The 12,759-nt window shown below is 43.2% G+C and overlaps 1 protein-coding gene across 1 annotated transcript in view; it reads right to left on the bottom strand.

Moving 5' to 3' along the window:
- The window catches only part of LOC119558832, a 41,127-nt gene extending 28,572 nt beyond the window's left edge, over positions 1 to 12,555 (bottom strand). Inside the window, exon 1 of the mRNA XM_037872095.1 lies at positions 11,951 to 12,555. Coding sequence (XP_037728023.1) covers positions 11,951 to 12,008 — 58 coding nt within the window. The 5' untranslated portion in view covers positions 12,009 to 12,555. The remainder of the gene's footprint in view (positions 1 to 11,950) is intronic.
- Positions 12,556 to 12,759: the final 204 nt, after the last annotated feature.

Below are 12,759 nucleotides of genomic sequence, written 5' to 3'. Positions count from 1 at the left end.
CATCGCCCAGTCCCACAACCAATACTTTTCGAAACTGATTTCCTGTCCTCATTACGGCTGTTTGTCCGCCCCGGTCCGTTGAAGGGGATTTGAAGCCAGGGCGTGACTGTCAATAATTTTCAACGTCCCCTGACTTATCGCCGTGAAGTTGCCATTTTCTAATTGATTTGTGGCCATCGTGGCCATCCAATTTAAATGCACGCTTGATTGGGAGCACACACAAACGAAGTCGGCCAACGCAGTCGGTCGTGACTGGCAGGAAAAGTCCACAGTGTTTTTAAAGTTGACCGCACAAAGCTAACATTTTGCTGGCCAAAACACACTCACACTATCGCCGACATAAGCCAAACAATAAAACGGCAAACAGCCGGCATTTACCCACTCTGGCGAGGACTAGGACTACGAAAAGGATAAGGGATAAGGCCATAAGTCGTTATGCTGCCGAGGCGTTCGTTCAGAAAACTGTAAGCACTGGCTTTATTCGGTGTCCTTCGTCCCTTTTGGCTCGGCAAAAAGGCTCGGTGGAGAAACAAAAGGCCGAAATAAAAGGCAGGCAAGGTCCGCCGGCATGTTCGAGGCATAAAGTAATTTTATAGAACAAATCACAGGCATTAGCGGATATAAATCCAGTTTATCCCTGCCAGCGTATGCGCGCGTGAAATTCAAATAACTCGGGATGGCACGCAACATTGGAGGACGGCAGAGAAATGGTCGATTGTGGCCTCTTCTGGGTCCTTGAGCTTGTAATTCCATATCCCCTATAGCAGCTATATGTGGGAAGTTATCCACCGTGGAAAGCAGAGACTTTCGAATGGTCCAAGCCCCCAACTCCCTTGGAAGACAAATTGTTCGCCCTTGGCAGGCCATCATCAAAGGCAGTCCCAGCTGAACATGGCTTTAATAGCTTTAAAGCGGGTGATTCCAAATTGAATTGCCCTTCTTTTATTTTATTCCGTAATTTTCACTCCCACATTTTAGTCACATTTCTGAAATTAAATCACAGCCGAATGCCGCCATGAATGGAATCAAAATCAAAAGAAAAATAAAATGAAAATGAAAATGAAAATAGCCAACCATAGCCATCATATAAAAACACGGGCCCGTGCTTATACAAGCCCCCATGCACCATGACCGACAAAAGTAGCCAATGTAATGGCCAAAACAAAATATGAAAGAAATTGCGGACCGGCCAGGGCCAGAACCCAGAACTCAGAACCCAGAACCAGAATCACAACCAGAGCGCCACAGGAAGCCAACTTCCTGGTTGAAAATTTTATCTTTGGGTGGCCCTGGCAGCGACTACGAAAATGAAAAATCCCGTCCAGCCAGCCAGCCAGCAAGATGGGGGGTAAAAAAAGCGAACAGAATCCGTTTATATGTATAAGAAAGTGGCTTCAAGGACACCTCACACCGCCTCTGTCGCTGGCGGCTGCACAACTACAGCCGCAACTACAACAACATGGGCATCTAAGGTCCTGCCCAGCTACGCCCACAGGGCTGCCCGGCACGTAAAGTACATACCAGGCCGTGCCACCATGCCCCACTGTACACACTATGCCACACTGTACCCCGCCCACATTTCCTATTTACAAGGCCGTGGAGCGAACACATGTAGGCCATGAATCTCATAACGAGTGTTAGACATGCGCCACGAGCCTCGCACGGTGGTGCAAAACAAGGGAAAACTGTTTAAAAATTATTTAAATTAAATATATTTAAAATAAATATTTCAAACCATATACCATATATAAAAAACTTCCTTAACTTTTAGATAGTTGTAAGCCAAAAAGTTAGCAGACTTGTATCTTTTGTTCATAGTTTATAACAACGATCTACAATCTTATATTAAGAAATGGTTTGTCTTTAAATAATAACGGACTAGAGTCACCAAACCTTGTCTCGAACATTTTTTTAAAAAGTTCAATGAAATTATTATCAGTTAAACAATAATAGAAAGCCATTTAAAGATAATTCTTATACTATTATATGAAGTCGGGATCACGAAACTTTTATTTCATAATGTTAATATCTGGGCTGAATTTCAAATCAATAAGTACTAATATATGAATCCATTTATTCATTATCCATTTATAATAATTTTTGAAGAGCTATAAATCCCAAAATGAAATCATACTGAATGAATTCATATCTTTTAAAAGAGATAACTTTTGGAGAATTCAGATTTAAAAGACTATTAGGTTCAGAACTTAAAATCATTTAATGCCTAACAATTTTTGTTGGAATACAAACTGACGAGAGTTAAGATCTAACTTTAGGCCAAGTTGTTAGATGATATTTAATAGTTACCTAACAGGATATATCACCATTAAGCCCCACCGTTCTCCGTCTTGGTGTGGGTGGTCTTTGGGGCCCTGAAAGAGTGTGAGGATGGCCAACAAACAGTTGCCGCTCCAGCGAGCGCGACCTGGACCTGCCTCGTAAAGATGCAGACCATTAAAGAAATGAAAAGCAAACGCCGGCGACCGAGACTTCTACTGCGGCGGCGGCGTTGGCAAACACATAAAAATGCTTAAATTACTTTTAAGGGGAATTATTTATTATTAATGTGCCGGCCAGCACCAACAACAGCAACAACCGCAACAGGAAAAACGAGGCAAAGCCAAATTACAAGGGCCAACAATTTGAGTTTCAATCATTTTGCAACTGGCTAATGCGTAACAAAAATTGGTATTCCTAATTTAAATATTTTGGGGTTGGAAATGCAATTTTAATCGAGGGAGCGGGTGTATTGCTCATTTCCGGGCGCTACATTTATTCATATTCCACAAAAACATTCCACAATCGGTTTGGCAAACATGATTTAAATCATTCATGACAGCTGCAGAAAAGGCCGGTGAAATTCCCGACTGCATTTGACATTTTGCAGGGGGAATATCCCGATTTGTTTATAACCAAGTCCGATTCAATTTCGAACCCAACGCCATTCTAGTCGCCGAAAACAATTAAATGAGTGGAATTATTTATTTATTTTTTCGGTGTGACGACCTGGGAGAAGTGACAGGCACAGCTGTTGTATGGTTTTTGGAAAATTGAAAACAATTCCCAACAATCCCAAAAATATATAACAAATGTTTGAAAACCGCAGGTGGAAGTGAACAACTTAGGGGCAGTAACCACGCCCACCTGGACAATTAATGGGCATTTGGGCCACGTGCTGCTGACCGCCATCACATCAGGTTGAGCCTGCGTCACAATTATGTTCGGTATTCGTAATTCGGCCAAAGAATATCCTATGGGTCTGGGGCAGGGCCTTTTGAAGTTGGCTAATCTCTAATCTACACAGGCATTAGCCCAGTGACACGAGCCCAGGACCTCGGATGACGGCATTGAGCCTGCGGCGTTTTTCGAGCCTTCTGATGATATTGACATTTATGCTTGACCCACAGTTTGACATTTTTTCTCGTTCCCTTCTCTTTTTTTTTGTTAACTTCATTTTGGGTCCCATTTTTTTGTTGACACTGGGCCGCACCTGCTGTCGGCCCGTCTATTTGTTTGGCTAATGTCTGTGGCCAAGAGGACATGTGATATGCCATGGTATGGAATGGTATGCTATGGTGTAGTATGGCCTGGCTGAAAATGCGCATTAGTTGAATGTCCGGGACCCTATATGGCGCAGCATATTTGCGGGCTGCTAATAAGGAGCTGAGCCCGCGGCGACAGCAAAACCCTCGTCAACAACCTTGGACCACCAGGACTTGTTGAAACAATGCGCGTCGCACAAAAGTCCTTGCACAATCAATGCCAGCCGGCCTTTGTTTGCATACCCACCTCCATCCCCGGATCTTAATCCCAATCCGAATCGGAATACGAATACGAATACGAATTCCAATTCCTGCCGCTGGCCTGGGGCACCATTAAAAAATCAACGCCCAAGTCGGGCTCACAAAGTGCCTTCATTATGCGTCCGGTTTTCCCAACCTTTCCGCAATTTCCCCCATCTTGGACTGGAAAATCGGAGAGTCTGGCCCATTTTCTCGGCTTTTCTCGGCCAAACGCTTAGCCAGAAGAAAAAAGCAAATTTCTATACGCACAAAAGGCGTAACAATCAGCTCTGGGCATCATAAAATCTATGTATATATATGGAGAGGGTCCTTTTGTTTGGACTGCATGATTTCTGGCGATTGTAATCAATAATTTACGCATTTTCATTTTGGCCAGCCCCAAGGAGGCATTAGTGTTGGGCCCGCAATTACAAAGACAGAAGTGCCAGCGTGTATGTGTGCGTTTTTTTCTTTTTTTCCTGTCCTTTATTTTCCTTTTACCCATCTTTTTTTTTGGTTTTGGCCAAGTTATCCCCAAAACGCCTTTTCTCGAGTCAACGCTGCATATATTTTGAGTGGTTTTGGACTTGCTTTCGGGCCTGTAAAGGTGGAAGGGAAAATTGTTTCGTTTGGCAACAATATCATTTGCAGTCCTTCTGTTAATTTGCACGCATTTCAAAGTTATTTATTTATATTTAATTTTTGGTCCTGCCTGCACTTTCATTTTCCCCCTCCAAACACCATTATTACCGAGCATCCCCTTGTTGCCCAGGGCTGCCATTATTCAGCTGGTAATTCCTTAAGGATTGTGTTTACTTGAGTGCGCATGTGGCTGCCAATTGACGCGTATTTGGCTTTGCGCTTTGCTCTCTCGTCTCTTATATAATACACAATTATTGAGCCACGGCGTGATTGCCATTTTTAGCGAGTGGCGAACCGAGCAGCTTGTTGAATAATAAGCAGCTTATCCTCAGCCGGAACGTTTTATTCTGGGATTTAGCTTCCCAGCTTTGTGCTGCATTTAAATGGCTTTTCTAGAGCGAAAAGTGCTGGGGCTTTAATTCGTTTCATATGCGCTTAAACATCGCAAATGCGGCTATTAATAAGGTGCGTAAGACGCCCACTCATTACGCATACGACATGTGCGCCCGGTGAGAAGTCAAGCAGGCACAAGAGCGCACATTCATGAGCACCTACCATTAACATTATTAATTCAATTTAACGCTTGGAATGCTTTATTCATCCGTGGCTTCATCAACAGAGGGGCTCATTAGGAGCTAGAGCGCTGAGTCACCTGCCGCATATTAACTGCATGGCATTAAATACTGTCGAGGTAAGCAATATCGTTACAGTCAACACGGGCTAAAATGGTCGATTGTGTTACACTGAGCTATGAATGTCTAGCACCTCAGAAGAAAATATGAGAAATGCATGTATGTATTCTTATTTATTTACGCAATTTGAAGATACATAGGGCATGTTGCTTAGGATGATGTTGAAGATATTAAAAATAAATCCAAACTTATGAATATTACTATAAGTTTATCGTACAAAGGTGTCTAAAAAAATAATTACTGTTGTATCTTATTAATAAACGAAATATATTGTTTCATACCTTACACACTATTTTAAACTAATTTAAAACACTAGTAATGAAAATGATAATATATCATGGGTACGTTGAAATTTGAGAATAATAGTAATCCAATACTAACCTAAAAGTATGCTTTGAAAAATACTCTTTTTTAATTATATGGAACTGATAAAAAATATTGTTGCATCCTTTTTTTAAAAGTTTTTAAAACACTTGTAATTTCTGAAAATAAAAATATTTCCCGGATGGTATGAAATTCTGCTTTTTAAAAAGAAAACTTAATTTTTTGGAATTAATAAAAAAAATTGTTGCATTCTTTTAGACACCTTTATTAAAGATTTAAAACCCTAGCAGTTTTTGAGGCATAAGTTACATCTAAAACGAATAAAACTTTATAATAGGGCTCTGTAAACTTAAAAAAATCTGAAATAAACTTTCCAAGTTCTTACTTCTGTGGCACAGTGTCATTTCCCATTCGCCCACACACTAAGAGGCCATGAAAACATTGCCAGTACATGGGGTGAAAGTCGGTGAAATTAATTAAGCAGCTGCTGTCGGAGGAGAGAAGAGAAAACAATCCACATGGACTGGCTTGCTCGGGGCTGCGTTGCATTTGCTTTGCTGGGGAAGCCGTAGATATCGAAAAGCAGATAGAGATACATGAGCACTTTAGTTTTAAGCGGCGGATAATTTGAAAATCTCTTTACAGGCTCGTCGGCTATTTAGATAGCAGCTTTAGACGATTAGGGGTTTGCCTTGATTTACGTTTCACTTCCGGCTGGGAAAATTACTACTACAAATTGCTAACCGAGCATTCGCACTTTGTCACATTCTGTTTGGGCCGCGCTCTCACTCAATTTGCAGTAATCACACTTTATTTGTCTCATTTCTGGTGTTCATAAAAATGAGAAGGTTCGACCTAGCCAACACTTGAGTTTTTCCACACACTCTACTCGCTTTTCTTGCTTTTCCATATTGTTTGTCATGCGTTTGAGCGCGTGCCTAGATTTTAGCTAGTGTTTTATTGCCTACTTTTGGGTCGTCCCACTCGTGCAAGGATCCCTGATCCCTTTTTCCCGCCAAAACGCACACAAGCACACACACACACACAGAGTCCTTGTTGGCCCGCTTTATGCGTTCCGTTAACAATACTTTCAAGTGAACACACAGACACAACTGCACTAAAATAAAATTACAAGGGTGGGGGTTGGAGGCTTGGAAAAACAAAACATTTGCCTTTCATTTGCGCCCCCTTTGCATAATAAAAATGTGTAGTTTACTTCCTTTACGCCCGCCCCTTGCTCACACATTTGCCACTCCCACATTTTGCTATCCCTTTTTCCAGGCATTTGCCGTCGTTATTGTTTGTTTGTTCTTGCTCCCCGACAACCCCCTTTCACCAAAACCCCAACCGCCCATGTCTCCTCTTCGTGGGTGCGGCTTGTACGAGTATGTGTGACATTTCCGGCTCTGTTTAATTTTCCATTCAGCCTGCTCCACTCTTCTTCCGTCGAGTTATTCCCTTTTTTTGGCCATTTAATGCGAGTTCTTTTTCACTCGGGCTTACAATAATAAACTTTTTAGTGCCTAGACATGCTTTTATTTAGTTGAAGCGGGGTATGCCAGATAGCAGAGGATTTCAGATAGCGAAAAATTCGAGAGACACTGGCTTTTTTAATTAATTTTGCCTACTGGCGGCGAATCGGTTTGATGTGCACCATGCGGCTTGCCAACGCCTGTCTGTCGCGGCAATAAAATAAAATACAAGGCTGCCTTAAAATTGTCCTGGCTGTTTTTCGGCAGTGATTAAATTGTTATGGCTGAGCCCAGAAAACCAAGGAGCCTTGTGTGATTTTCCTGGGGGGCCATAACCCGATGCCTAATGACTACAGATTGAACTTTCGACTGTACTTCTGTGATTTCAATGGCCTGGCACCGGGACACAGGTTCAATTTATGCGTTTTGCTGTCATTTGTTTGGCTTGACCACACGGCTAAGCTCTTTCGGATTTTGGGTCCTGGAAATTTATGCGCCATCACTTTGGTAGGTCCTTTGAATCCGGTTGCCTTCCGCTCAAATCCCTTAAAACCTCGGCAGCCAAGAAACAGGGAACCAGGATCATTCATTTATTTTGCAGGAACTGCCGGCAGCATTTGACTTCTTTGGTCTTGCTTTTAACTGCTCTCGACCTTTGTCAAAAGTTTTGTGGGCAAAAACTTTGTGGCCAAAATCAAACTGCGGATAATGATGAATGCGGTGGCTCCTGGCATGTGGGCCTGAATAATTAACGCTTCGCTGGGTTTTCAAATTTGAATCCTGATCTTTTGTCACTGAATTGACTTTTACTTCCTCAATTTATATTTCGATTTTATGGATTTTCTAGAAATTGATTAGGGTTTCCAGAGATTTATTCCTATTATTAGGGCTCATTAAGAATCAAGTTCAAGGAGGATAAATACAATATATTTTTCATCAGTTTGGGTTTAATGGGAAACATTCGACAAGGAAAAACGAAGCTTTTCCCCTTATAAACTCATAAATTTGGTGAAAAATGGCAAATCGATTCCGCTTTTTTTTGCGGTCATTGTTATTACAAAACTGTCAGAGCCCCGGACCAAGTGGAAGGCAAATGCAGGCGCTATATCCTCCCTGCCCCAGCGTTTTTTCCCCGGCCAGTTGGCAAATCCCTTTTGATAAAGTGCCTGCCTTTCCTTCCATCCCCGCCTCCATCCCATCCCCTTCACTCCAAGTGTCGCATTATGGCCATTCTCGGAAGGCAACGCCTCGATGGCTTCGCAGTTTCCAGCTCAGTTCCTTTTTAGTGGCGGATTTGGCAATAAGAGGCGACCAGATTTATGCAACTGCTTTCATGCGTAATTATTTGCTGACATCTTAATAGTTTTTCCAAGTCTCTTGAGCCGCTTTGACGTTTTTCCCCAATGACTTTACAGCCAAAAATAGCTGACAATAGACTTTGCTTTGCTCTTTGAGGAGTGTAAGTGCAAAAGCTGGGGCTTCATAAATATTTTAGATCCTACACTTAGGCATAATTGTTTTGCGGAAGCTTTCCTTTTTTTATTTGCTTGCTGTGATCCGTTCTGGTTTGTTTTTTTTCCGGAGCAGCTGGCATCTGTCACCCACACACACGGCCGTATTTATTGGAGGCCTCTTAATGGGCCCCCGTTTAACGACATGGCCAGGAGCACCATAAATAATACAAATAATAGAAAACGCTGGAATATAAAACTCCGCTGGCTCTGTCTCTGTGACAATTTGTCGTGTGAGCAACTTTTTGATAGGCCAGCAGAGGAGTCGATAAACCTGGCTCTCTCTTTCAGTACTTTCTCCCACGACTTTCTCCGCCTGTCTGTGTAAGTGTCTGTATTTGTGCTCCTCCAGGCGGGCCAAAAACAAGCTTAAGTCCTTGTCGTCCTTGGCAAGGCGACGCCACCTTGGGGCTTTTAAGTTTGACGCTCGTTTATAGACTTTGCACACTTTGCATTTACTTTACGGCGCCGCTGATGCGGCTGATAATAAGACCACGCGGCGTATGCGCAATGTTGGGATGGAGGCCCAAATACAATGGGATGGTAGGCAAAACTTGGGCCCTAAAAAGTTTTTACAGCCCGATACACACACGCCTCAGAGACACCTATCCAGGATACCAGCATCGCAGCATCCTTAGGCCATTCGACTCATGGGGAACTCTCGAGCCTTGCTTTTGTTTCGCCGAAGCTTGTTTTATAACTTTTTGATTGTCTTTGCGCCAAATTTGTGCAAAATTGTTCAAGTCTGCTGCTCTTCCGTTCTGTTTCTCGCACCTGCAAATTGTGGGGGGCATACATTACGGCCTGCCATGTATAATATTTGGCTTAATCTGATTTCTGCCACTCAAGTTAACTTCGACAGCAGGCGGCTCGAAACTTTGCCCGCCGGCAGAGCAACAATTTATAGACCGTTTACTATATTTATTTCGATTGGTAGGCCAACTTTTGGTTTCCTTTATGGGGTTTTTTCCTCTTTTATGTGATGACTATATTTTCAGTGAGTCCATTAAAGTGCAATGCCAGAAACTTTCATTAGATATGCCAAAAGCGTCTTTGCACAAGTCGGTTGTAGTAGTTGGTAGCCCCGGAGGAAGGAGGGAGGAGGGGGCAGCTTGCTTTGTCAAAGTCCTCACATGTCATATGGCAGACAGGCATCCTGGCATCCTGGCAGCAGGCATCCTGGCAGCCAGGAACAGCCACGCAGTCAGTTAGTCTGCTGCAGGCAACGGGCGTCCATCTCCTCGTCTGTCCTCGCCTGTCGTCGGCGTGATGTGTGTACACATCCCCCTCCTCATCCTCATCCTCGTCCTGGCAGTCGTCCTTCTGGTTGTTCCCCCCCACATTTGCATCTTCAGTTGGCCTGACCGGAGGGCAGGAGGAGCCCTGCCATTGAGGTTGCAGCCGCAGTTGCCGACGGGGCTTGCAATTATTACATTTGTATGGACATGTGGCCACATTAAATATACGACGCGAAGGCCAGCCAGGACCTGCGGCTGTTGCTCGGCTCTTCGTTCGGCCCTGTCGCTCAAGTGGCCTGCCACAATATTTATTCAAATGTTAGTCCCTAGGGTTGGCCCGCCACCCACCCACTCTACTGTTTAGTTAGGCAAATTGATTTATGTTTTGCTTTAATTTCAAAATTAAATCCATCGTCAAGGGCTGGACAAACACTGTCGGCGGGATTAAGCCTTTTTGAGTAGTATGCCCGTCACGTGCGCCTTTTGTTGCTTCTGTAAATAAGTGCTCGACAGCCAGTTGGCAACTCAATTAGGCCATCAAGCGAAAGGGCTCCTAATGAACTCCACTTGGCTCCGCCATTAAATCTAACCACCATCAAACCACCGCCCACATAAATAATTCAATCACACACACACAGAAAATCAATAATAATCGCATCAAGTGTCTGAGGGCAGTTTCCATTACACTCTTCCCGAGCAGCCAACGTGTTTAACTTGTTAAGGACCCAACAGGATCCTTGAGCACACTCCACAACCAACTGCTAATCTCTGCGGGAGGAGCCAGTAGCTCCGCCATAAAGATTCATTTCGTTTAATGACTTGAAATTGATTTCACTGTGCCATCGGCACATTTTATATGACGCTCCTTTTGCGGGGGTGAAGTCCTTAATGCGGCCGGGGTAAATTGCAAAAACGTGCTTTACGACGGGATGATCAGCGGGGGCTCCGGCTCCTTTTTTTATATACTTTGGCGTATTAATTTTTCAGCAATTACGTTGCCACTGACAACGTGTAATAGATATAGCCGGGGAGACTTGGCATTTTACGAGCTGCTCATTGGGGTTTTTGATTAACTTTCGTGAACCGCCCCAAAATGAAGCTGTAATGAAATTTCATTTTGTGGCATCATTTGGCCCCCCGTGCTCATTGGCTCGTTAATCAAATCAGCCCGATAAAGCCAATTCCCATTAGCAGTGACATTTGCAATTCATTGGGCACGTCAACAAGCCTTGCATGTTGCAAGTTGTGCGACGAGCGGCTGATAAGCCAGCAATTTACAATTTATTAAAATTAAAAGCATGCGCAACCTGTAAACTGCTGGACATGGCCCACTCCAGTTCAGAAAACCCCCTCTTTAAAGGACCAAACCGAAACATGGTGGAATGTTTATGAAGTAAATAATCGAAGCGTGCCCAATGAATTATTCATGAGTCTTATGGAAAAGCCAGCAGCCAAAGGTGGCAGGTGCTGAGCGAAGCGTCCAGTGCGTGACTTTCGGCTTTTTTTGGAAGGGCCAAGCAGGTGTACTCGAACCCTGACCACTCCCACTGCCCAGCATTTGCAATTAGCCAGACGGCGACTTCCTTTCAGCTGATTTGCATATGCACAAAAGAGTTAAATGCCAGAATTTATATAACATTTTGGTTGGTGTACTCAAACAACTCACACCAGCCAAAAACTCTTTATTGATCTGCCTGTTTTTCTGGCTAAAAATAAAATTTCCTTTTGTGAATTGGGACTATTAAGGAAAAAAGCTTTTTTGGCACATCAAAAACAAAAAGTTTAAGTTTTATTATACACTTAAAATTTTGGTATCTAACTCGATGTCTCTATTTGCCCAACTTCATTGCCTATAAAAGACTTAAATACTCATAAAATGTATTCCATAAGTCGAAGTCTCTGTAACTCAAACTTTTTTGAAGGCAGGTGGTTAGTGAAGTTCTACAGTATTTAAAAGCATTCCGATTTTTGAGTTTTACATTTTAAAGATATTAGTATTATCCATTAAACTGCATTATAAAACATTTTGCCTTGATTATTAAACATGTTTTTTTACATTGTGACAGTTTTAAGGACTTAAAAAAAATGGTTGATTACTTTTTATAAACCTGAAGAAAGTCTTTTTAATAATGTTGATTACCGTAGCCCTTATTTTGTATGTTCTCTTTGTTTAATTTTCCCAATATGAGTTCTATTTTAGTGCACCCCGAACTAATAATCAAAAAGGCAATCAAGAAAGCCACCACAATTGGGCAAAGCAAACATGAAATTCACTGGCAAAGTACTTACTTATTGGCTTTGTTTGCTGTAATCCTAAAAGTAATGCGATTATCCAAAACCTATTCATATTTCCGTATTGATTGGGTCCAGCTGCAGATGGGCAGATGGGGTTTTTTAGCCTGGATAAGCCTTAGATTAAAATCCAAAATGGGCACTCGATAGCACTTGAGCGATCTGATTATCTTCACAAAAATAAATGGCATACAATTTATCGGTGGCTCGTTTGGGGGGTATAAATCTGGGGGGTTCTACTCTTTTTTGGCACCACCACCACCGAAATCCTAAGCCTAGGCAAATATCGATCGCAGGTTTTCCGAAATCAGGGAGAGGGAGTTACATGTTTGATTGAACGCGCGCAGCTAATTGATATAAGGGAACTCCTGCGGATCGCGCGCATTCGCAGAGCAAGGACCTCGCCGGCAGGTGTCCTGCCCAGCCTCTCACTCCCACTGTTGCTGCGAAGGATGCACTTTCACTTTCACTCTCGCTTACACTACACTGCACTACACAGAGGGGTTTCTTTTTGGACACTGGCTTCGGCTTTGGGTTTTAGCTTTTGAAAACCTCTGGGCTCCGTGGCTTTTTGCATGCGCGCACTTGTTGTGCTCGTCGCAAGCGTTTATCCTAGACTGAAGTGGCAGGCGACACGCACTGGCAGCCTGGAAGGGATACTCCCACACCTGCGGCCCCCCTTGCGGTGGGTGGGAGTCCTGCGAGTCGAGTCCTTCCAGCCTTCCACTTTCACGAGCCGAGAGAGCAAAAGCTCCGAGAAGCTTTTCCTGCGCTCAATTATCCGGCCAGTTGTTGCGCCACGGCAA

The sequence above is a fragment of the Drosophila subpulchrella genome, chromosome 3R (genome assembly GCF_014743375.2).
Source record: "Drosophila subpulchrella strain 33 F10 #4 breed RU33 chromosome 3R, RU_Dsub_v1.1 Primary Assembly, whole genome shotgun sequence".
Classification (NCBI taxonomy): Eukaryota; Metazoa; Arthropoda; class Insecta; order Diptera; family Drosophilidae; genus Drosophila; species Drosophila subpulchrella.
The sequence above is the reverse complement of the archived record's forward strand: the minus strand, read 5'-3'. Positions and strand labels throughout refer to the sequence as shown.